Source organism: Nuphar pumila, chromosome 10 (assembly GCF_984573655.1).
Source record: "Nuphar pumila chromosome 10, dmNupPumi1.hap1.1, whole genome shotgun sequence".
NCBI classification, from domain to species: Eukaryota; Viridiplantae; Streptophyta; class Magnoliopsida; order Nymphaeales; family Nymphaeaceae; genus Nuphar; species Nuphar pumila.
In genome coordinates this window covers 35,639,343-35,664,999 of record NC_143258.1, presented here as the reverse complement: position 1 = coordinate 35,664,999, position 25,657 = coordinate 35,639,343, and the positions used below count along the sequence as shown (strand labels likewise).

The 25,657-nt window shown below is 39.3% G+C and overlaps 1 protein-coding gene and 1 non-coding gene across 3 annotated transcripts in view; one reads left to right on the top strand and one right to left on the bottom strand.

Annotated features, from left to right (window-relative positions):
• LOC149826646 (calmodulin-binding transcription activator 3-like) overlaps positions 1-25,657 on the top strand; it is a 150,629-nt gene that overhangs the window by 24,082 nt on the left and 100,890 nt on the right. For both annotated transcript variants that reach the window (XM_090018918.1, XM_090018919.1), the window contains exon 4: positions 12,386-12,501. In XM_090018918.1, coding sequence (XP_089875044.1) covers positions 12,386-12,501 — 116 coding nt within the window. The remainder of the gene's footprint in view (positions 1-12,385; positions 12,502-25,657) is intronic.
• LOC149826647 (small nucleolar RNA SNORA5) lies at positions 10,544-10,635 on the bottom strand. The gene has a single exon (XR_016438308.1). It is a non-coding gene; the product is annotated as a small nucleolar RNA SNORA5 (small nucleolar RNA).

Below are 25,657 nucleotides of genomic sequence, written 5' to 3'. Positions count from 1 at the left end.
TTTTTCAAGTGGGGGAAAAGCCGAAGATAAAGGCTATATTGGTGATTTGGAATCCTTCTATATTCATGATTCCATGAGAGTTCACCATAGAACTCCTTCACTTGGGTTCTCTACAGAGCCTTTATCTTTGGCTTTGCCCCCACTTGATTCCATAATCAAGGCTTACTCACTGACCATATCTCTTATTGCTTCTACTAACATTTAAACCCCTGTTCATACACCAAAAGCCTGAAACTAGGGCTTAATCAATCAACCACCTCACTTAAAGACTTAAAATGCACTTGTCGGCCTTTGGGACTTTGTTTAAAACCTCATCCAACTTCATATCTCCCAACTTCTGTACTTTCACCTTTCTTACACATCCAACTATAATTTCCAGCCAATTAGATTCCCAAACTATAGGTTATTCCAGGATGAACATGTGATTCTCGTGGAAAAACTTGAATATGGGTGGCGGTAGGAAAATACACAAAAAATGCAAGACTTTTATGAGTCTAAAAAACCCAGAAAAATAATCATAAATCTCTTAAAATCACTTCTTATCACTGCTATAAAACCCAACTCTAAATGACTCCCTGATGATCTAGGCGTTCCACCCTTAGATGATGCTGTTTTTTTTTCCGGCTGAACCACTCTTTATACCAGGGTCTACTGCAGCTTTGATACCATGTTTTCAAACTGGTATCATGTCACCATAGTTGCTAGTACCTGTAGAAAAATGGAGGGAAAAAATGCATGATAGAAATGAAGAGGAGAAGAAGATAGAGGAAGCATAAGAGAGAGAAGCACTAGAGAGCATGGTTGGCATTCTCGGATCAGCCAGATCCAACTCGGTGACTCAGACGAGACATGTTTTTTTTTTTGTAATTTATTAGTAATTAATAAATATATGATTTATAATTTCGTTACCAACAAAATCCATCATATTCAAATAAAATAAAAGCTATAAACCATATATTATAAATATAAAAACATTTTTCAAAGAATTTTCTAAACTTAATGCCCAAGAATTACCCAATTTTCTTGAGGTCATATTGTTCATTTATATATTTACAATAAACAAAAGAATTTTTATGAGCATTTTCACAAATTTTCATGTATTTCTAGCTATGAAATTTTGTTTTTTTGAAGAATTCAATGGGTCATTGCAATTGTAAAACCCAACTCTTTTAAAAGGAAAAAAAAAAAAATAGACCCAGGATGGATCCGAATCCAGACCCCAAACTCCCCGTGCTTTTCTATTTAAACATGGGTGGGTGGGGGGTTCTCCTTTTACGCAAAGGAGCCCCCCTCGCTCTTCTCTCTCTTTTTTTCCTCTCTCCCTCTCTCTTCGACTTTTTCCCTCTCTGCGCTCCCTCCCTCCCGACGCCGACGACCTCTAGCCGAACACCCCCCCCAAGTGATCTCTCTCTGATCTCGTTTAGCAGGGGAGGGGCATCGTCCCTCCCTGCTCTCTCTCTGTTCTTGTTTAGCAGGGGAGGGGCGCCACCCCTCCTGTTTCCCCTTTTACTGCAAGGGAAGGGTGCCACCCCTCCCCTTTTCTCCTATTTTTCAGAGGAGGGGCACCACCCCTCCCTGGTTCCTCTTTCCAGCATAGGAGGGGCGCTAACCCTCCTATTCCTGTGTTCTCGGATTGGGGTCAGGCTCGGCTTGGTAGCCGAGCCCACCCTATCCCTTGCATTCCAGAATTGTGGCAGGGCTCGGCCTGGTTGCCGAGCCCACCCCATCCCACGCGTTCTCAGATTGGGGCCAGGCTCAACCTACTGGTCGAGCCCACCCCACCCCCTATTTTTTTCCTTTGGCGGTGGTAGCTTAACCGACTCACTCCCCCAAGTGAGCTCGGTCCTCTCCATTTCCCAGCTCGACGCACACCGATTCGGAGCCTGGCTCAGCCTAGCGACCCAGACCAGGGTCGAGTTTCGCCCCTTGCAACCTAAACGCAACGCCAACGCGTAATTTCCCTTTTCTTTTTCTGCAGTACGATGAATCATTGAGCGCACCCCATCAGTGCAACGGACTCCACGCGTGCACTGAGGTATGTGCCACTCATCGCCTACACCTGGAACCATCAGCAAAGCCGACATTCTTCGAGGTAGGGAAAAGTTGCACGAAGATCAAAGGACAATGCTAAAACTTGTGAATAAACATAAATAATATATATATATATATATACACACACACACACTCTTAACTCAAAGGACACAATTTTGCGATCCTTGTCCTTTTTGTTTCCTTTATGTCATTTACTTTGCCGTTGCGCTTTTACGTGCATAGGCTTCTGCTTACGCATTTATTTAGCTCAATATGTGGTTTCAAATATCGAGCATTGGTTTATGTCATTTATTTTGCCACCGCGCTTTTACGTGCACATGCTTACGCTTACACATTTATTTAGCTCGATATGTGGTTTCACATATTGAGCATTGTTTTATGTCATTTACGTTGCCGTCGTGCTTTTACGTGCACAGGCTTCTGCTTATGCATTTATTTGGTCGAGGTATGGTTTCATACCTCGTGCACTGCTTACACATTTATTTAGCCGAGGTACGATTTTGTACCCCGTGCACTGCTTACGCATTTGTTTAGTCGAGGTACGGTTTCGTACCTCGTGCACTACTTATGCATTGATTTTGCTCAAGGTGTGGTTTCACACATCGGGTTATGCATTATGCATCGCCGCCACACTATAATGTGTACAAGCTCGCGTTATGTGCTATATGTATTGTATGTATATATTTGTAAGGTACACGGTTTGCGTACTCTTACTAACCCCGTATCATGGTTGCCCTTTTCAAAAGACATATTTTGCGCATGTGTGTCGAGGCCTTAAAGAAAAAAGGATTTCTTATGAAAATTCGGTATTCAAGTATGCATTGTTTTGAAAAGGCAAAAATTGAATATGGCTAAGGTCAGAGATTTCTTATGAGAAATTTGCATCCTTTTTATCGTAAGCAAAATCACTAGACATGCTCTGCATGTTGATACTACGATAATTGGATGAGAGATTTGTGGCAAGCTCGTAACATACAAACTGCACAATGATATAAAAGTGGTAATCACAAACAAGTGATAATCGCCTTCACAGGCAAGATAGTCGAATGAGTTCAATGGACCAGAGCATGTAGAATCAGTCGTCAGTTAAAATAGAACCTGACGTACCCATTCGCCTCCTTGGTTTCATCAAGGGAGAGTATGAGATGGTACAAAAACTCCGATTGACAGGTTGTTAACAACTACGCTCCTCAAGTAACAATTGACTCGGTATACCCAATCATCGGAGTTAGGGGATGGGACTATTGAATATTATCCTAAGTGATAGATCCCCTGGACTTCTGTAGAAGTTAGATGCATCCTTTGCCACAATTGCTTTTGGGGAATCCTCTTTCCGTCACCGACCGTTCCCTTAGGAGCAGACTCAACTAATTACTCGAGGTATCAAACTACAAAGCATAATAAACCTCCTGGCAAATCTCAATTGTTTCTACTATACGTACCCTCAGGACAATTAATATCGAAACAAAAGTTATACTGTTCACTTTACTTATGTTAAAACTGCTTATCATGTATCTAATCAAACATGTATTGGTACCGCCCTTTTTCTGCTATACTTGTGCACTTACCTGTTTTTCACAAATCTGACCCATTTCATGGGCGCAGGTGATGATTAGAGTTGAGTGACAGGCGATGACGCGATTGCAAGATGGCTTCAGGATCTCACTATATCTTCTAGTTTTCACGTCCTGGACATGCCCTTTGGGCTTAATGTTTTGTACACGGGTTTCCTCGGAAAATCCTTTTTTGTATAAACTGAAGTTTCTTTCTATACACATGGTTTTAATGGTTGACTCGTTGATGTAAGTTTGTCCGCAGTAACGTGCCCAAGGTTTGCCTACTTGTTATTTTCAAAGGTCGTTTTGAGGGAGGGTGAAAAGATAACATTAGTTCTGTATTAGTGTCTTGAATCTGGATCGGATCCTTAAGATCCAGATCCAGTCACTTGTATGTCTAATTTCCATACGTCACCTATAAGGTGGATATGTTGTAATTTTTATTGTTGTTCAAGGGTAACTTTGTACCCTAATAAGTCTTGTAAGCTCTTTTTATATTCAATGAGAATGGACGCCCAGGGTGAAAGGGTTCCCCCTCTATTTCGTGCAGCCTCTTATCATCACTTTCTTTATTCCCTCTTCTACAGATAAAAGATTGGAGATCTGCAAATCTAACATGGTATCAGAGCACGTTAGATCTGGGCGTGGACATGATTTCCAGAAGGCATGATTGAAGAGTCTCCCTATTTTCCAAATCGAAGATTCTACTTTCGCAGCCTGGTATGATCTACACGAACTTCCTTTCAAATCGTGTAGCCATTCTTTCTACCTCGTTCTTCTACCCATTTCAAATCGTGTAGCCATTCTTTCTACCTCGTTCTTCTACCCCTTTCAGATCGTTACCTAAATTCACCTATTTTTTCTTTCTCCCTCGTTCTTCTACCCATTTCAGATCGTCTCCTAAATTTTTGTTTTCAGACTGTCGTAGATTTCAGGCTACCACAGATCTGAAACTGTAAATTCAGACCTGTCTATTTTTTATCTACTTTCTACCTTTGCGTCAAATCTTCAAATCTGAACCTGTCATTCCCTAAACTTGTTATTTCTGTTTTTTCCCTTTTATTTTTCTCGCTGAATATTGTCTTTATTCTCATGGACTTCCCAACTGCGCAATCCAATCTCTCTGCGAGCTTCCTTAACCAACTTGTGTCTGAAAAACTGCATACTTCGAATTTTTTGATTTGGAAAAGACAAATAATCCCTTTTATAAGGAGTCAGGGTCTCCTCAGTCATCTCGATGGATCCATGCCAGCCCCTCCAGAATTTGTATCTCGTGAAGATACAGATGACAAAGGGGCAACATCTACCATTCTTATCAAGAATCCAGAATATCTCAATTGGAAAAAACGAGACCAGCTGCTTGTGGCCTATATCACTTCGACTCTATCGCAGGAGGTTCTCCTTGCCATTCCTGATGATTGCACAGCCACACAGCTATGGGACAGATTGGTTCGCACATATTCTCAGATTTCAGAAGCTCGAGTTGTATTCCTCAAGCGTGAGTTTCAGATGATGAGGAAGGAATCTTCGACCGTCATGGAATTTTTGAATAAAATGAAAAGCATTGCTGATCAGTTAGCTGTCATTGGATGCCCCGTTAGCGATAAGGACATGGTTCAGCAGATTTTGAGTGGATTGGGGGCTGATTACCATATTCTCACGACTTCATTGTTGTGTTTACCTGAATTACCAAAGTTTGAAGATTTGCGCGCTAAGTTGTTACAGTATGAGATGTCATTAAAAGGTTTGCTAGAGGAACCTCACAAGCAAGGACACACTCATGATGTTCTTGCTACAGGAATCAGCTATGGACGAGGGAGAGGTGGATTCAGTTTTCGAGGACGCGGAGGACAGGGCAGAAATACATCAGGAGGACGTGGGCTTTTACCCACTCCTAATGTTCTTCCGAGTTCTCAAGGACAGAGAAACATGCCTACATGCTACATATGTAAAAAAAGGGGTCATGTTAGGGCTAACTGTTGGTTTAACCCACAGAATAAAGACAAAAACCAGCAAGGAGAACATAAGAAAGGAACTGAATCAAATGGAGAATTAAAAGAATTGCTTATGTCAGCCCTAGCAGCATTGAATTTGAAACAGAATGAGGAGGGGACATGGTATGTTGATTCTGGGGCAGCAACCCATGTTACTGGAGATGCAGGTAAGCTTCTAAATCCTATTTCTTATTTTGGCAAAAACTGTATAGTCACTGGAGATGGATCCCGCCATTCTATTTCTCATGTTGGAAATTCGGTTATCCCTATGTCCAAGTCCACTCTCAAACTTTCCAATGTTCTTCATGCCCCAAATATCAAAAAGAATATTATTTCTGTTTCCAAACTAGTTGATGATAATCATGTTTCTGTTGAATTCACTCCTTCTTCTGTTCATGTGAAGGATCTACACTCGAAGAAAACATTCGCTGAAGGGAAACGACAGGGCAACATGTACATCTTTCAAGAGGATCCTTCTACATGTCGTCAGCCAGTCTGTAATACCTTGAAGCCTTCGTCTGTGTCTTCCTTTGCCCCCTCTGATTTTGTCTTCAGTGTCTCAGATTGTAATAAGCCAGATCTATGGCATGGTCGGTTGGGTCACTGTGGTGATCATTTTATTAAAAAACTTGTCACTAATAATCTCATTCCTAAGGAGAGTTTGAGTCTTGAAAAGAATAAACAAAAATGTTCTAGTTGTCATCTATGTAAGAGCCATGTGCTCCCTTTTCATAGTGTTAATAAAAGAGCTTCAAAGCCTTTTGAAATTATTTGTTCGGATGTTTGGGGACCTGCTCCAGTCAATTCTTGTTCTGGTACTAGGTATTATCTTATTTTTGTTGATAGTCATTCTCGTTATACATGGATATTTTTCATGAAACATAAATCAGAAACTTTCCTTTTGTTTCAAAGATTCTACTCTTTTGTCAAGAACCACTTCTCCGAAAATATTCAATATTTACAGTCCGATGGGGGAGGTGAATTTTCTTCTAGTGACTTTATTAGTTTTCTCCAGAATAACGGAATAGGAAGGAAAGTGTCTTGCCCACACACCCCTCAGCAAAATGGAATTGCTGAGAGAAAGCACCGACACATTGTGGAAACTGCAATGAGCATGATGCACGACAGCAATCTACCCATAAATTTATGGACGGAAGCATTCCATACTGCAGTCCATGTTATAAATAAATTGTCAATGAATATTTTGGAAAACAAATCTCCATATTTTACTTTACATGGAGTTCACCCCAATTATCATGATATGCATGTGTTTGGATGCGTTTGTTATGTCCATGTTGTCAGCTCATTAAGGCACAAATTTCAAGATAATGCTGTAAAGTGCAGATTTGTCGGGTATGCAGATGACTACAAGGGCTACAGGTGTTATGATCCAAGAACAAAGCGCATCAAAGTCTCCAGACACGTCATTTTTGATGAGATGAACTTTGACTCTCATCCAGAATTCACAAATTCCTCGTCGAATGATGTTGAGTTCTATTATCCATGGCTGAGCTCAGAATTATTTACTGAAACCGATATCAGCTGTCCTGCAGAATTTAGACAGGTAACAGAGAGGTTTGAACAACATGACAATATGAGACATCAAGAAGATGCAGAAACCTCATCACAACCAGGCAGGTACAAGGACATTGTATATACTCGACGAGAGCAGCACAGACCAACGGCCAATATGCCTGGTCATGCATCCTCACAAAATCCCGATCTTAGAAGGTCGAATCGAATTCGACATCCTGTTGAAGGGTGGGTTAGTTATGAGAATTTCTCCATGGATTTTCAACTGTTTTTAACCTCTTTGAACAAAGAGGATGAACCCATTACCTTTCACCAAGCAACACATTTTAGAAGGTGGGTTGAGGCCATGAACGATGAGATGGAGGCACTGCATGAATGTGGAACCTGGGAGATTGTGCATGAATGTGGAACCTGGGAGATTGTTCCAAGACCATCAAATAGAAATGTTGTTGGATCAAAGTGGGTATATAAAATAAAATACAAGCCAGATGGCACTATTGAACGCTACAAGGCGAGGCTTGTGGCCAAAGGCTTCACCCAAGAACAGGGGCTAGATTATGATGAAACTTTTAGTCCTGTTATAAAGATGGGGACAATTCGACTTATTCTCTCCTTAGCCGTTGAACATGGATGGGTACTAAGTCAACTTGATGTTAAAAATGCCTTTCTTCACGGTGATCTTAAGGAGGAAGTTTACATGGAGCAACCCACATGATATGCTGAAGGAGACTCTCAAAGGTATGTATGTAAGTTAAGAAGGGCAATTTATGGATTGAAACAAGCATCACGTTCGTGGTTTGACAGTTTCTCTGTGGAAATACAGAGGCACGGTTTTTCACGGTCACTTTTAGATCATTCTCTGTTTATTTTTAGACAGGGAGATCTGGTCACTTTGTTGCTCATATATGTTGATGATATTGTTATTACTGGGAACTCTAGAAATCATATTGAAAAGGTCAAACAACTTCTAAGTCAAAGATTTAAGATGAAAGACTTAGGGAAGTTGCGGTATTTTCTTGGAATTGAGGTTGACAGAAAATCAGATGTCCTAATGCTCACTCAACAGAAATACACCATGGATATCTTAACTAAGGCAGGTATGAAGGAATGTAAACCTCTGAGCACTCCATGTGTGCTTCACCAGAAGTTGAGTTCAAAGGATGGTGATTTATATGAAGATCCTACACGATATCGAAGCCTGGTTGGCATGCTCCAATATCTAACTTTTACTCGACCTGACATAGTTTACTCTGTCAATCAGGTCTCACAGTTCATGCACGAACCAAGGGTAGGGCATATGGAAGATATTAAAAGGATTCTTCGATATTTAAAAGGGACGATTGGAGATGGTCTCCTGTATAAATCGAGCTTGTCATGGACAACAAAACATGAGATTATTGTCTACAGTGATGCTAATTGAGGAGGAGATCCAGATGAACGAAGGTCAGTTTCAAGTTACTGTGTTTTTATTGGGTTAAACTTAATATCCTGGAGCAGTAGAAAACAAAAGGCTGTTGCAAGATCAAGTACAGAAGCAGAATATAGATCAATGGCGGCGGCCACAACTGAGGCCACTTGGATAAGGCATATGTTGACTGAAGTGGGACAACATATCTCTCGAACACTCTTATTGTGTGACAATCAGAGTGCGATTAATATGTCTTTCAACCCCATTCATCACAGTCGAGCTAAACATATTGAGATAGACCAACATTTCGTGAGGCAAAAGGTTGAAGACAAGGAGATTGAACCTCAATTTGTGAGAACTGAAGATCAAGTAGCAGACTTATTCACCAAAGGGTTAACGAAGGACAAATTTTGGATACAAAAAGGCAAGTTGTCCATGGTACAAGGCCATGTACATCTTGAGGGAGGGTGAAAAGATAACATTAGTTCTGTATTAGTGTCTTGAATCTGGATCGGATCCTTAAGATCCGGATCTAGTCACTTGTATGTCTAATTTCCATACGTCACCTATAAGGTGGATATGTTGTAATTTTTATTGTTGTTCAAGGGTAACTTTGTACCCTAATAAGTCTTGTAAGCTCTTTTTATATTCAATGAGAATGGACGCCCAGGGTGAAAGGGTTCCCCCTCTATTTCGTGCAGCCTCTTATCATCACTTTCTTTATTCCCTCTTCTACAGATAAAAGATTGGAGATCTGCAAATCTAACAGTTTCCACTAATCCACTAAGTCAAAACTTTGAAAAATGAAGATTTTCAGTCTCTTTTAAGTTCTAAAAATTTTAAAGTTTAAAATTTTGGGGCGTTACAACAATTCAAGTAAATAAACTTTATTCAAGAGTTTAAATGACAAATCATATTTTGTTTTATGAGTGGCATTTTCGTAATTCACTAACAAGTAAAGTAACGGCTCACTTGCATGCACCCTTGACAGCTGTTTAGGAATGTCGTTTTTTCTCATTTAATGGGAGACCATAGGAGCGGTACATATTTTAGTCCCATATCGACCAAAACTACTCTTGATTCTATATATGGTTATAGTGTGTTTGAGCTATCCGACCGTGAAGGCTATAATGTGGTATAAAATACAATTTGCCCCATTATGCCACATGAAAATTCAAAATTTGAGAATCAAGACGTGCCTCACTCGTCCAAGTCAGTGTGAGACTCGGCTGACTTGCCTAAGTTTGATTTGACCAAGTTAATACTAAAACTCGATAGAAGCTGGTGTAAACTGAGTTATACCAAAATTTTGGATCGGTTAGTAGCCGATACGAGTCAACTCGGCCAAATCACTAGTTGACTCGCCGAGTTTTCCAACCACGCTAGAGAGAAGATAGGGTGCGAAAATTCCTGTTCACTTTTCTGTTGGTATTTACATCTTTGCAAAAGTAGGACTGAGACAAAAATGGCCTTGAACTCAATTATAAAGTCCGTTTGTAACCTTTACAAGAGAAAAGTCATCAATACCCTTAATAACCCAAAAAATTACTGCACCACCAACAATGGCAAGCTCCTTGAACAGGTAGTTCTGTATTTCTTCTGCCTCCACCACCTCCTCTTCTTCTTCTTCCTCTTCCTTCTCCTCTTCTTCTGCCTCCTCTCCTCCTCCTCCTCTTCTTCCTCTCCCTTCTTCTTCTCTTCTTTTGCCTAGTCTTCTCCTCCTACTCTTGCTCTAGGACCCAAACCTGAACCCACATCCAACAAGTTGTTAGTTGAGTAGGTTTGGGTACACCATGATAAATCGTCTATCCAACCTATTGACAACCCTATCCCTCCTCCTCCTCCTCTTTCTCATGTATTCCTCTTCTTCCTCCTCTTTCTCTTATTCTGCCTCCTCTTCTACTCCCACTTTCTCTTCCTCTTGTGTTTCCTTTTTTTTCTGTTTTTTGTACTCTTCTGTAACACCTGGCACAGGCCAACTGTTCTGAGCAGACCTAGGTCAGATTCAGGTCTGATCAGACCTGGGATTCTTTTCAGCCAAGTCTGAGTCAGACCTGGGTGAAAAGAGACCCAGGTCTGAATTTGACCTGGATCAAAAGTGCTTTTATGGGTGGAGGGGGCTCTTTGAGAAGGGAGTAACGGCTTGGGAACAGGTCCCCCCCCCCTCTTCCCTGATAAACCAGGTTGTAAAATACAGGGGGACTCGTTTTGCAAAACTGTGTTGAAAACCCAGTTTTCCCGTAAACCAGGTTGGCCCAAAACCTGGTTTGGTGGCATCCAAACCGCCACTAAAAAAATACAAAAATAACATCTAGAAAGATGACAACGTTTCATCCCAAAAATTCATCCTTCAAGTGAATATTGGTTGAGAACTGGGGACCCAGCCATGTGATATCAGTTTTTGGCCATTTGGCTGCACTGTGTAATGACACTTCGATCTGAACAAGTTTATGAGAAGCTAATACACTTAAAAGAATTTTCTTTGAAAATACAATTGTTTCATTTCTTTCATAGCGTCCACCAGTAGATATTAGCCAGCATCTTCTAATGAATTTCTATCACTTACATTTGGCAAATTCCTGTGGGTCAAATAAAAATTGTCTATTACATGAAGCTTCCTTTGATTTATATGTTGCTGGATATATGGGACAATGATCTGGCAACTGCTTGTTTTCTTTTAATGCTTCTGCCTTTTGTACTTGTTTAATGCGTTACCACTGAAGTTACTATATTATTTTCATTAAGCTTAAAATACCACTTGCCTTTGTAGACAACTCTTATTGTTTTTTGCTGAAATGTGCCCAAAACCTAAAGGTGACTACTACAGCGAGGGGTTAATGAGAACTCTTTGCTGATGGCTTTGATGTATCTGTTTATCTTAACATAGCAGCGTTCAACTAATTGAAATGACTAGAATACCCCAAAAGCAAGAGCATTTCTGAAAATATGTATTTTACTAGGTCTTATAATTTGGATGGGAAAGAAAAAGTCAAGCGTATTTTTCAAAACATAATGAACAATTTTATAACTTTATCCTGAAAAGGAAAAATGACCTTTTGACATGAAATGGTAACTTCATATTTTTAAAATTGTCGCTACTTTTGAGGCTGTTTTTGTCATTTCAATCTATTGAATGCTGCTAAAATTAATATAAAGGGCTTAAAGTTGGATTAATCCACCTACCATCACATGCTCACACATTATATATATATATATATTTATCACATATATCAGCGATATTTTCAAAATATTGCGATATTTTGAAAATATTGCCAAATTGATTATATCTCGATATTATCACAAGAATATTGTGATATTATCAATAATTTTTACTGTTTTTATTTAATTTCTACATCTGAAATGTGTTTTTCTTCTTTTTTTGCAAAAATTACTTATTTTTTTGCAAAATTTACTTATTTTTTATTATATATGTATTTTCTTATCTAAACATGATATTTTTTTCTTATTTTTGTTACTTTTATGTATTTTTAAATTTTTTGAAGCCCTGAGGCGAGACATAGCCAATACCTATATATATATAATATAGAAAATATATAGCCAATACCTATATTTTTATTTCCTTTATATATATATATATATATATATATATATATATATATATATATATATATATATATATATATATATATATATATATATATATATGGTGTGCACTTTTGGGGGCAAGAAAAGTTTTGTGAACAAAAATGGTTTCATTGCTTTACCTTATTTTTACAAATCCCTCATGCATTTATTGGGATACGTGTGCATCTAAACCCCTGCCTCCCAGTTGTGTGTGGATATTTTTGTTAAATATTAATGGATCTTACTGTACTTGTTAGGCGGTTCTCTTTTCCTCTTTGATCGGAAAGCACTTAGATATTTTCGTAAAGATGGTCACTGTTGGAGGAAGAAGAAAGATGGAAAAACAGTGAGGGAAGCTCATGAGAAGTTAAAGGTGTGTTTGTCTGCCATTTTATATGTTTATATAGAGTTTTTCAGGTACAATTGTGATATTTAACGTTTTTCTTCTTTTGAATGCTAGCATTCATGAATAATTAGATGGTTCCATGAGGTTGGTTTGTTAAGAAAAATTGTTATCTAGCAGCAATTTGGACTTGCAAGTTCTTGTGAAATTGAGATCAAAGTTGTGCTGTGTCCTTGTCCATGCTCACGCACATATATGTGTGTGTAAGTATATACATGTATTTGTACATGTTTTTGTGTGGGAATAATCTGTTGTGCACATTGCTCTGATATATATTTTATAGGCTACATCTAATCATCATTCCGGGAAACTTTTTTTGACATTTGGATACTCTTAAGATCTGTGTGATGGATGTTTCTAACAATTTTATAGGTTTCTTTAGTGCAATGGTTATTGATAATTGCAAATAGGTCATAGTGGAAATATCTACATGGCTAGATCTAGCTTTTGATGATTGGATCTATCCAAATATGATGCATGTGCATGGCATGGCATCACATATTGATATTATGTTCCCTCAAATAAAACATACTGGTGCTATATTACATTAACCCTATACGCCTGTAGAGAAGCACATCATACATGCACAATGCACATGCACACACAATTCTGTTGCTAAGGGGGGAAAACAAACCGAGTTTGTTAGGAAATGGTTTGGGCTTGGCTCATGTAAGAGCCCCTCAGATGTTTCAATGAGCTTGATGAGCTCAGCTGAGTCTAATCTCGAACTTTTTGCAATGGAGAAGCTGATTAAACCTACATTGACTTTAATATGCCTGGTCTGAATGGGCTAGTTCACATAAAGGATAATACATGTGCATTGTTTCTATGCAGATAACGTATGTATTGTAATGTGAAACTGCAGCTCAAGTCTCCTGTTCTATGTAACAGGGATTCGGCTAGCAGGGTGCCACACCCGCGTCGACGCGACTCGACGCGGGTGCGGGTGCAGGTGCGGCACCGGGTGTGGTCAACCCGACCTTGGGTGCGTTGACCGCACCCAGGGTCATTTTGGTCCAGTTTTCTGCAACCTCCGATCTCTGGAGGGATTCGAGCTCGAGAAGGTCTTCTCGAGTGTATCGTTGTTCCCTTTCCGGAATCTGGAGGAGAATGTCGGCGATGGGTTGGGGGTGTGGCGTGGACCACTGTGTTTTCTGCTGTTGACGCCCTGGAGGCCGATCTAAGAGACGAGACGGTGAGGAAGGTGACGGTGAAGAGGAATGTAGATGACCATTTTCCGGCCATGTTCTCGCCGGATTTTCACCATTAGTCAGGGTTTTCTGGGAAGGACGCCATGGATTTTCAGAGAGAGAGAGACTGAGAGAGAGAGAGAGAGAGAGGGTTCAGGGTTTTGCGTGAATGCCAATGTGAGTGTCTGTCTGTGTCAGTCTGCATCTTTTTGTGCCCTACTGAATCCGATCTTAGTTGGTGTTGGGTCATATTCATACGTGACCCGTTCACAAGTCGTGGGTCACTATGGTTTCAATTCGCACCTGATCCGGGAAATAACCAACTACAATATGGTGTAACTGATCTTGACTGGGATGCCAGATCCGAACAAAAAACGAACCCACACCAGTCCGATATCCAACTTAAACCTTTATGCTGACATGCAATCCATGACCTGGGCCACCAATTGAAAAACGCCTTGCAGTAGGGGGGAAAGTAGGTTGGATACAGATTGGATTACAGTTGATCCGATTTTGAATCCAGAAGGATTTGATGATGTAGATCTGGATTTGGAACTAGTATATATATATATATATATATATATATATATATATATATATATATATATATATATATATAAGAACAGCTTAACTGCTTAACTGTTAGCTTCTTAACCATACTTACACATTTTACCATTAAAACCGGAAAACTCAACTTTTCAGGGTTTGCTTTTGCCTCTTTTTGTTTTTTATACAGATTTTTTCCCCTTTCCCCGGACCCTCCTTATATATATATATTACATTTTTGCCCCTGCCGCACCCCCGCACCCGGGTTTTTTGGAAGTGCCGAATCCCCGCACCCGCACCTGCACCCGCACCCGCACCCGCACCCATGTGACATATCCTGTTCTATTTGCAACTTCTTCTTAAATAAACAACTGTAGTCACTAGCTAGCAAGTGAAGTGCATGCTTGGCTCTTCAAATTCTGCTCAGATCCTACATGAGCTGAAGAAAAGTGTGTACCACTATGTTAGCTAGAAATGGGCATGCCTGGCATATCACATTTGGTCGTGTCTGCCTCATGGTATGAGATTCTCTACTTTTGATTACAATTTGTGACCCTGTGCTTGTGTTAGGACTTAGGAAGGCGCTAGCTAGCAATGCCTGACCTGCCATGTGCTTGATAATTGTCATCTGCCCTACTGGTTTGTGGCCCAGCTAGTGTTATAGTGGTGCACATCAAGGGAAGGATGATAGACAACCGAAGGACAAATCCATCCCAACCTAGCTTTTTACCAAGGCTGGCTAGAAACTAGTGGAGAGGTGTTAACTTTATTATGTTTCATTAAATATACCTGTTTCTAACTTTGGTATGGCTTGAAATTACTGAAGGGACAATTTTACGTGCTTTCCTACACGCATGTGCATGTGTGTGTCTGTGATACATTGAGTTTCAAAATGCAGAGGGAAGGAGGGTTGCAAAATCCCTTGGATAGAAAATATCATGTATATTGAGCGATATTTAAAACATTTTTTTGACAATGTTTAAAATATTTATCACAATACTATCACAAATAAAAAACAATCAATATGAACAAATAATTTCTTATTTCCTTATTTTTCTGGCACATTTTTTACTTTCTATATTATAAAAAAGCATGTCAGAAAAATAAGGAAATAAGAAACTATTTTATTCATATTGATTAATATTTCTGTGATAGTATTGTGATAAATATTTTAAACATTGTCATAATAATGCCTTAAATATCGCTCAATATATCATGATATTTTCTATCCAAGGTGTTTTGCAACCCTCCCTCCCTCATGTCTTGGATAGAAAATATCGTTTCACGATATACCTATGCACATACACATGTATGTATGTAATAACCTCAATTTTTATAATTATTTATTTGAAAATAACAAGTGTTTTTCTAATTTTGGGCCTCGGATCCATAAAAGAATCCATAAATAACCCACAAGGGGGTGTCAAATTATACTTATAATAGTAATTTTTAATTAAATAAACAATTAATAGTATTTATAATAAGAAAAATAAATAAAGTTTAGTATGGAGGGTCGGACCCACAATTGGATCCACGAATCCAACTGAGGATCCGGCACTCATGGGCGAATCGGGTCCATTATTAAAATGGACCCAGCATCGCGGGTCACGGGCTCGGACCCGGACCCGAGTTCTTTTTAAAAGGGGCAACCTGATAAGGGTTGCCCGATAAACCCTAACAGGGAAAAAAGGAAAGGGGGGAAGGGGGGGGGGGTTACGCAGGGCGTAACCGACCTCCCCCCATCTCGGCGTGAAGGGGGGGAGGGGTCTTGCCCGATAAGAGGGAGTGGAGAGGGGACCCTCTTCACTCAGCCTCATCTCTATCCCTCGCCTCTCTCTCCACTCAGTCCCTCAATCTCCCTCTCCCTGTCTGCGTGCGCGCACCGAAGAAAGAAGAGGTCGCCGGAAAAAGCTGCGGCAACCCGCAGCCACCAAAGTCTTCCAGCAAGCTCCCTTCTTCACGGCAGCCGCGGGGAGCGACACCAGCCGTCTGTGCCTGCACGTCTCGAGCCTCCGATCGCCGGAAAAGTCTTCTCGAGGTACGGTTCTTCTTCGAACCTGGGTGAGGAATCGAACAGGGGTTCGATTCCATACGTTGATTTGGGGGTTTTCTTGATAAACCCTAAATACCCAAATCAAATTGATTTGGGGGTTTTCTTAATATGCCCTAAATATTGAAATCGGAAAACAGTAATCATATATGCTTATGAAAACAGTAATCGTATATGCTTATAAAAAAAATAAAAATAAAAATGTGTTGTTTCATGTTGCAGGCCACTAGTGCATTGGTAGGAGGCGACAGGCCCAGCCGACCTAGTCGGTTGGGTGCTGTGTTAGCAGGGCCCCAGCCGACCCAGTCGGCTGGATGCTCTACATCTGGTGGGCCGGGCCATAGCAGGCCCAGCCGACCCAGTCGGTTGGGTGCTGGCCTGTGACTCGTATGAAAAAAAAAACTGATTGTTTGCTAATTGGGACTTTAAATGAAAACTCTATGGCCCGATCCATTCCTTTAGAAAGAAAGAAATTTTCTGTGCAAGTTAATGAGCCACCCTAGTTTTTGCTCATGTTTGAAGTCTGTACATTTGTTTGGCTTCTGCTCTTGCTGTTTCCATTTGGGGCATCAAGCCTCAGGAATCTATTTCAATTTTTGTCTTGCCATATCATACTGTGATGCGCCAAATAGAAGAACAGAATTAGTAGATACACATAGCCGACCTCCACTCTTTTGTACAGTCCCCCATCCATACTCAGCATATCATGTAAACAGTACATATTTGTATCATTAGTTCACTGAATTGTTGTTTGTTGCAAGTTCTTATTGAAAGTTCGACGGTTTCAGTAATGTGTTCTAAGTTATCCATTTACAGAAGTATTGGTTATTCACATTGATATTTCAGGTTATTCATTAACGAAATCGTGAATGGGTTCATTAGTATTTTTCTGTTAGGCAATCTATTGGCATAAAATGAATAAAATGAAGCATGACTAACTAGTTATACTTGTTAGTAATCATTAATGGGTCAGTTGAATATCCTGGCTTATGTTAAATTTTGGTTTAGTCATGTTATGTTCTATGAACATGATTGAGTTTCATCAGTCTGTGTTCTGAAAGTTTATGTTGAATTGAGTTTTGGTTTGAGAATGTGCAATTTGATGAATTGAAGTAAATTGAGTTGTTCTAAAGTAGCTCATGCTGGTTCTTGAGTGGGGTTAAGCTCAAAGTTGGTAAGATGTAGCGTGGTATCATTGCAACATAACCTGAAAAATTTCAGTTGTGTATAATAGTGCTCAGGTTACACTGTTTAGGGAGGATGGATACGTGAAACTGAAATTATACATATGGAATGTATCTTGCTTGTAGGTCTCTAGCTGGACATTATATTTTTGTCTAGAGTCCATGTGTTATTTCAAAGCTTGGGTATTGGATTGCATGGAAACACTTGTCGTGGAGGTTTATGTTTTCATTTGACTGTTATGATTATGGTACTCATGGGTGTGAGCATGATTCAATTATTAATAATTCTTCTTGAACCTGTACGCTTGATTATTGTGTGAATTGGTACATGTACACTCACACACTTAAAGAAACCATGAATTTGGTTAAATATGTGATGTAGGTAACACACACATATTGAAAATGCATATGAATGAATTATGACATGCATATGTTTGGGTTTATATTTGCACGAATATATATGCTTTTGGCATTTTTGCTTAGTGTTATAAAGGAAACACTGTTTTGGTTTTGTGATGTGATGCGTCGATGGCCTATTGGCCCATCATCGGCCTGGAGAGCCGTGGGTTTGGTTTCTTTCACATATGTTTCTAAATGCATCACTTGGCACATTACTACACTGTTCTAGTGGTGGATACGGGCTGGAGTCCCGAATGGGTCCCCGCAAGGGAGGATGCAGATTTTTCACTTTACTTTTGCATATTGTGTTGCAAACTTAAAGAATGGAATTAAATAAAAATATAATGAATAAGAACAGTGTAATTTACATTCTGGGATATCTCATCTGGAGTATGAGAATCTTGGATATCCGGTCTTGGGGAGACTGTGAGGATACAAAAACTCCGTGTGCGTTGTTGCCCCTGAACCCGATATTGAGGTTCTTCTCCTGGCCACAGTTTTAGGGAGAGCCCGCCACTTTACCCGGGAGTGGTGTGTTAGTCACAACTGTGAGTTTATGGTACCAATGAAGTGACACTTGTGGGCGTGGGGTGTCCCTTGTGTCCCCGACATTAGATGTGGAGGTCTAATGTTCCGATGGATGATGTTGATTCCTGATATCGGTCGAGGGCTAAGTTGGAACCCAGTGATAAAATACAAACTATGTGTTAAGCTACCCTGAGAACCTACTTGACCTCGGGGATTGTACCCGTTTGGTGTATCTGCGGGCCACGGTAATTAAAAAGAGGAACTTAAAGATGTGTGCATTTAATAGGGCATGCATATGAAAAGATGAAACTTAAATGAAAGATAACAGAAGAAATCATGCATTGCACATAATCATGTATTTTTCTATTATGCATTAGATCATGCATGTTTGAATCATTCTTGATATCATGACATTATTTGGTGGTAGTATATGACTTACTTTGTGAAATCATGCTGAAAGGGTTTGATCATTTAGTTATTGATATTGGACACTGCTTTACTATTCCTGACTGGTGAGCACATGCAATTGTTGGTAGTTATAGATAATTGAATGTTGCAAAATTTTATATCTGCACTCGCTCAAATCACTGCATGAAATCTTATCCATGTTCTTTCTCTTACCTGGTTTCTTTAGAAGTAGCTGTGCTCAGAATTTCGGTTCTGACACCCTACTTTGTTGGTTTTTCACAGGAAATGGTGAACAGTGAAGTTGGACATTGCATCTGGGGATGAATGAGTTATACTTGGGCTTGTCAGCTTCAGTAGAGGACATAATGGCTCTTTCTTTTGTCTTTCAGTTCTTTTAATTTCTGTCGTTGTTACCTTACTTTCAGTTGAAGAAAACCTTGTCTTTGAAATTTTCTTACTCATTAATAAAAGAGTTTTAGTTGGTTGATATGGATGATAATTGCAACTTCGTTTGTGGTGTGTGGTTATCCAACTGAAATTGGAACTGTAGGGACCCCAGGTCTCTGGGAAGTTTTCCGCAACTCTTAAAAAAAAAAAAAATTCCGCATTTTGAAAGGGGATGAGTTGGGGTCGTTACAATGTACATACTTAATACATATATACATACATATCTATATATTAATGATACTTGAAAATATCATGATACATTGATCAAATGATTTCAAAGTGATATTTGTGGCATTTTAAAATATTATGTTATTTCTTATTTTTCTGTAATGGAAATGTGTTTTTTTGCATATCTGGAGAACTTCTGTACCTATGCTTTTGATATTGCTAAAAATATTATAAAAGCCATGCTGTCATATATTGTATTTTTATTTTCATGTTTTAGACTTATAAAAAAATCTATATTATGTTGAGAAATTGCCTCATCAAGATCTATGTCACATGGGTGCGGGTGCAGGTGTGGGGATGCAGCACTTTAAAAAAACATGGGTGCGGGGTTGCGGCAAAAAAAAAAAAAAATCGGACCCGGATCGGATTCGGATCCGACACAGATCCAAACCCATGCTTATTTAAAGCACGCAGGGAGAAACCCTCCCCCACGGGGAAGCAGATCAGGTCATGCTGAACATGAGCATTTTTGCTCATGCACACATCGTGACTGTCTGTTTGCATTTTGGATGAATGCCACGTGGTTTGTTGACTTTTTAGTTTTTTAAAATGCAAATTGGATGGCCAAGAGCAAAAACGCTCATGTTCAGCATGACCTGATCTGCTTCCCCCTTCCCACGCTGCTCACTCTCTCTCCTCGCTCGCCTTCTCCCCCCGCCACAGGCTCCTTCTCTCCCATTTGTTTTCCGGCCACCTGACGCCGACAAACCCCACGTCCGGCGAGCCACCCGACGCCGGTCCTTCTTGTGCCAGCAATGCGCCCTCCGGCCCAAGTGAGCTCCCTCTCGCCTCTCTTCTTCTTCTTCAGTCGAGCCTCCCTCGACATCATTTTTTTTTTACATAAATGACCCTAGGTGTATTGACCGCACCCAAGGTCGGGTTGACCGCACCAGGTGCCGCACCTGCACGTGCACCCGCATCGCGTCGACGAGGGTGAGGCACCTGGTTAGCCGAATCCTTGTGACATAGATCAAGATGGTATTGTGACTGATGTTGTGAGTGAGTTGAAGTTCTTTTATTCTTTTGACCTTTTTCCAGAATATAAATAGAACTATATGTTAGTGGTGCCAGTTTTAGTACATATATTATGTATATACATAGTGTTTGTTTGTATCAGTGCAAATTTTAGCTTCTAATATGTTTTGTAGGATTTGCAATTCCAAGAACGAGTACACAACATTCACAATATTCACATAGGTGTCAAGGCTAAAGAGTAGAAAAGCATTTTCTGTTGGACTTCAACAACAGGTCCACTGTGCCTGTAGAATAAGGGAAGAGAGCACATGTTTAACAATAGTTTGTAACCTTGAGGATTGGGCCAAGTGTGAATTAAGAATGGTTTTCTAAGGTTACCTCCTAAATTACTTCTTTCCTAATTGATTTTTGGTCCCCAAATTTGTTATTTAAATGCCAAACTAGAAAACAATGTAGTTGTCCACTAGTCATGGGCGAGAGAATCTATATGAATGAAAGAACAGTATCCTCATGATTGCAAACACATAGAGAAGTTAGAGAGAGAGAGAGAGCGAGATGGCAGTGTTCAAATTCTCTATAGTCGAGCGGTCATTGACATTTGTTACCTGCATGTTGAAGGTAAAGTTGTTGGCAGGGTTGGTCAGCCGAATTGGTTCATCAGATCAAGAACCCTCATTCCACCAAGAAAGACAGAAGGATTCAGGCATGAGTTGTCTTGAGCAAAGAAACTGCCAACAACCACCCAAGAGTAGCTGATCATCTGAGTGTATGAGTCAAGAAAAATTAGGCCTATTGGATCATTAGAAATCAATGCACTGTGTGTTTTTGTTTAGTCAATAATTTGACTTAATTAAGTCGGCTTATTCCATGCATTTATTTTACTTTTGACTTGCAAAAGAAATCTTGCTAAGATGTGAAGGTTCTCTATGCTTCCCACCCATCTTTTATCATCGTTCCCTAAATATGAGCCACTACCATCTTGATTTTTAGCTATGGCTTTTGTTTCTATGTAATCTGTTAATCAAGTCAGTTGAGCTTATTATTGGAGGAAAGTTAAGAAATTTTTAGTAGCTTCTGTTGCAAAAGCAGCAGGCCTTGTTCATGATCCATTTTAAGTTGCTTGACATTCTCATTTGAGCTTCTGGCTTTGTCTTCATCTGAGTGAGGAGTTGTGGTTTAGGGTTTTTCTCTGATATGATTCTTTGTTTTAAATGGAGTTGCAAAACAATTTGGCAGTTAAGTGCCTTGCCTGTTGTTAAATCTTCTGCTGGAGCTCAGCTTGTTAGAGGCACACAAGAGGGAGAGAGAGCAACACTGCTTGTTGTGGTTTATTATCTCCAAAACGATATTACAAAAACAATATAGTTGACCCCTTTTCTAAGAGAACACAACAGGGAAACAAGAAAGAAAAGAAGTGACTAAACTACCCCTTACAATTATACAATGTACATAAGACCTCATAATAAAGGGGGTAGCATACATAGAGTGCATACGTCTTAACACTCCCCTTCAAACTTGGGATGATGAAACAGAATCATTCTGAGTTTGGGAAGAAACGAATTGAAATAAGAGGGAGTAAGACTTTTCGTAAACACACCTGCTAACTGATTCTTTGAGTTCACATGTTCTAAAGCAATAATTCCATCTTCATAGGCCCTCCTTGTATAGTGATAATCTATTTTGATGTATTTAGTTCTCTCATGAAATTATGGATTCCTTGCAATATGGATATCCCTCATATTGTCATAATATAGATGTGTCTTGTCCTCACTGGAGATCCCCAGTTCTTTTGGCAACCATCATATCCAAATGATTTCAGCAGTGACTTGAGCCATACCTCTGTACTCAGCTTCCGCTGTGGAAGGGGCAACTCTCTGTTGCTTTTTGCTTTTCCATGAAATCAAAGAGCTTCCAAGAAAAATGCAAAATCTAATAGTAAAAAGCCTATCTCGAGTAGAGCCTCCAAAATTAGCATCACAAAAGGCTCTTAACACAGTGTCTGATGAAGATGAAAAGAACATACCATATTGTATTGTGTTTTTTACATACCCGATGATCCTGAGAACTGCAGCTAAATAAACTGTCCTGGGAGCACTCATAAACTGACTAACTACATAAATTGCATAGGTGATATCTGGCCTGGATATAGTCAAGTAAATGAGGCGGCTCCCAACTAATTTTCTGTACACAACAGGATCTTCTAACATAATTTGCTTCCATAGGAGAGTTAACTCTTTTGACTTCATCTACCAGCCTTGCCTTCACCACTAAGTTTGTAGCATATTTATGTTGAGACAAGTACAATCTTAAGCCCAAGAAAATATTTCAAATGCCCAAAATCTTTCATCTTTAACATTGTCGCCAACTTTTCCTTGGTCTCCTTAACTTTTTCAATGTCATCACATGTGAGTATCATATCGTCTACATAAAGAAGTAATATGCATTTTTCATGTATAGAGGAAGATACAAACTTCTCAAACTAAGCTCGAGCTCGAGGTGCCTGTTTGAGTTCATATAATACTCTGTGAAGTCTGCAAACTCTTTCTTCAAGATCTAAGTAACCCTGTGAAAGTTTCATATATACTTCCTCTTCCAGATCTCCATTCAAGAAGGCATTCTTAACATCTAACTACTACAAATTTCATTGTCTGACTGCAGCCACTACAAGCAATGTTCGAATAGTTGTCATATGTGCTACAGGAACAAACGTCTTAGCAAAACCAATTCCAAATCGCTGACTGTAACCCTTAGCAAAACCATCTGTTTTTATTTTTGTTTTATAAACCCATTTGCTCCCTACAATATTCTTTCCTAGTGGAGGTTTTACCAGTTCCCATGCATCATTTCAAGTGCATTGATTTTCTCAACCATAGCTCTTTGCCACTCCTCTTTTCTTGCTGCCTCTATATAAGACTGAGACTCAACATAAGAATGAATTAATGCTAAGAATGCACGATGTTGAAGAGAGAATGACTCATAGGATACAAAACAAGGCCGGATCAAGGTTCTAGAGCTTATACGTACTTGATAGAAAGGAGGTAGGGAAGATGAAGACTCTAACATCTGGTGACCGGATTCAACTAACACAAGAATAGGATCAGAATTGGCCTCTTCTCTTCTTTCTGGATATTCCTCCACTTGATCCATAAAAGGAATTTCAATCATATTTTTTTGTCTTCTTGAGTAAATTTGTCTGTACCGACCCTCTCTAGATTGAACTTGCTCACCTTGAATCTCCACCCTTTCATTTACACTATCTTTTTCACCAAATAGAACCAAGAATGACATGTCTGATTCATTTCTTGTCTTTCTTTCATGCTGACTAAAATATAACACGTCCTCATGAAAAATAACATGTCAAGATACCCACACCTTCTTCCCAACAGGATCATAGCACTTGTATCTTTTTTTACCAGTGGCAAAACCAAAAAAGAATCACTTGATTGTTCTAAGAGACAATTTATCTCTATATCTATCAGGCAACAAAACATATACACCCAAACACTTTCATCACACCATAATTCAGAATTTGTCCATGCAACTTTTAAAAGTGAGATATACCCTTAAGCACACTTGAGGGCATATGATCTATCTGATAAATACTTAGCTGAATTGCATCTGCCCAAAATACTTTGGGTACTTCACCTCCAAAAAGAAGTGCTCTTGCTGTTTCAAGGATATGCCTATTCTTTCTTTTAACCACTCCATTTTGCTCGGTGTAAGGACAAGATCTTTGATGCAAAACACCTTTCTCCTGCAAGAACTCTTCGAATGCATAACTTACATATTCACCACCATATTTCGTTTTCAATGTCTTAATATTAGTGGCAAACTGATTTTCAATCATAGTACACAAGTTCTTAAAGATACTAAAAAGTTCACTTATATTTTTCATAGAGTATAACCAGGTATATCTCGTACAATCATCTATGAAAGTAACAAAATACGATGATCCTCCTTTTGGTAGAATAGGTGAAGCCATACATCATCAAAAGGACTTTTTGTTTCTCTAACACTGGACCCAAATGAGAAAGCATGACTCTTTGTCAACCTACAACTTGTTAAAATATGTTATACATATATATCTATATATATATATATAGATTATGACACATACACATATATATGTCTATGTGTCTATCTACATATATAAATATATATTTCTTTTGTAAATACTCGCTAGGGGTAAAATAGTTCTTTTACATTTTCACGCAACTTGTATTTTTGCTTTTCTCTTTCTACTTTTTCTCTTTTTCTTTTTTCCCTTTCTCTTTTTCTTTTTTCACCTTGGAAAGGCCCCCCTAGAAGGACGTTGGAAGGGCTCCAACGTCCCTCTAGGAGCCCTTTCAAGGCCTCCTCTTTTGTCTATAAATAAAGGGGTTTTCCCCCATTGTAACGTATGCTTCTTTGAAGTCTTCTTGAGTGAAATATATTTTTTCTTCTTCTTTTGGGTGTTTTGCCACTTTTGTGGTTTTGTTGTAATCTTGCCCATTAGTGGCTATTTGCGTATGTGTGTGCCCTCTTGTTTGCTCTTGGAGATATCGCTCCTCTTATTCAGCACTTCATTACATGGTATAAGAGCCTTGGTTGTGAAAGCTTCATCGGATCCTCTCTTGTCAAGTAATATCTCTCCTCTTTTGCTTTCAAACTCTTTTTCTCTAAATGGCTAACAAGGACACCAAAATCGACCTCTCATTTAAGTTAGATGGGACCAATTATCATATGTGGGCGGCCACTGTGGAAAATAACCTCAAAGGTAAAAAACTTTGGGGTTACGTGTGTGGAACCGTTCCAGAACCACAATTAAAGTTGACCAAGTTTGAAGGCAATGAGGAAAAAACATTGAATGAAGAAGAAAAAGCAAAAGTTATTCTTGACTTTTCCTCGAGAATGAAAGATTGGGAAAGTGAGCATGCTAAAATTTTAGCATGGTTCATGAATAATGTTGAGTTAAAAATTTGTGCAAATCTTGCAAAGTTCAAGACGACCAATGAAGCTTGGTTCTTTACGAAAGGCATACACTAAAAAAGATCTTGCTAGACATTTCTTCCTACAAGAAAATGTAAGAGAAACCAAGCAAGGTGATATGAGTATTAGGGACTATTATAATACTCTATCTTCTATATGGGATGAACTTGTCCTTCTCGAACCACAATGGGAAGGCAGTGCTA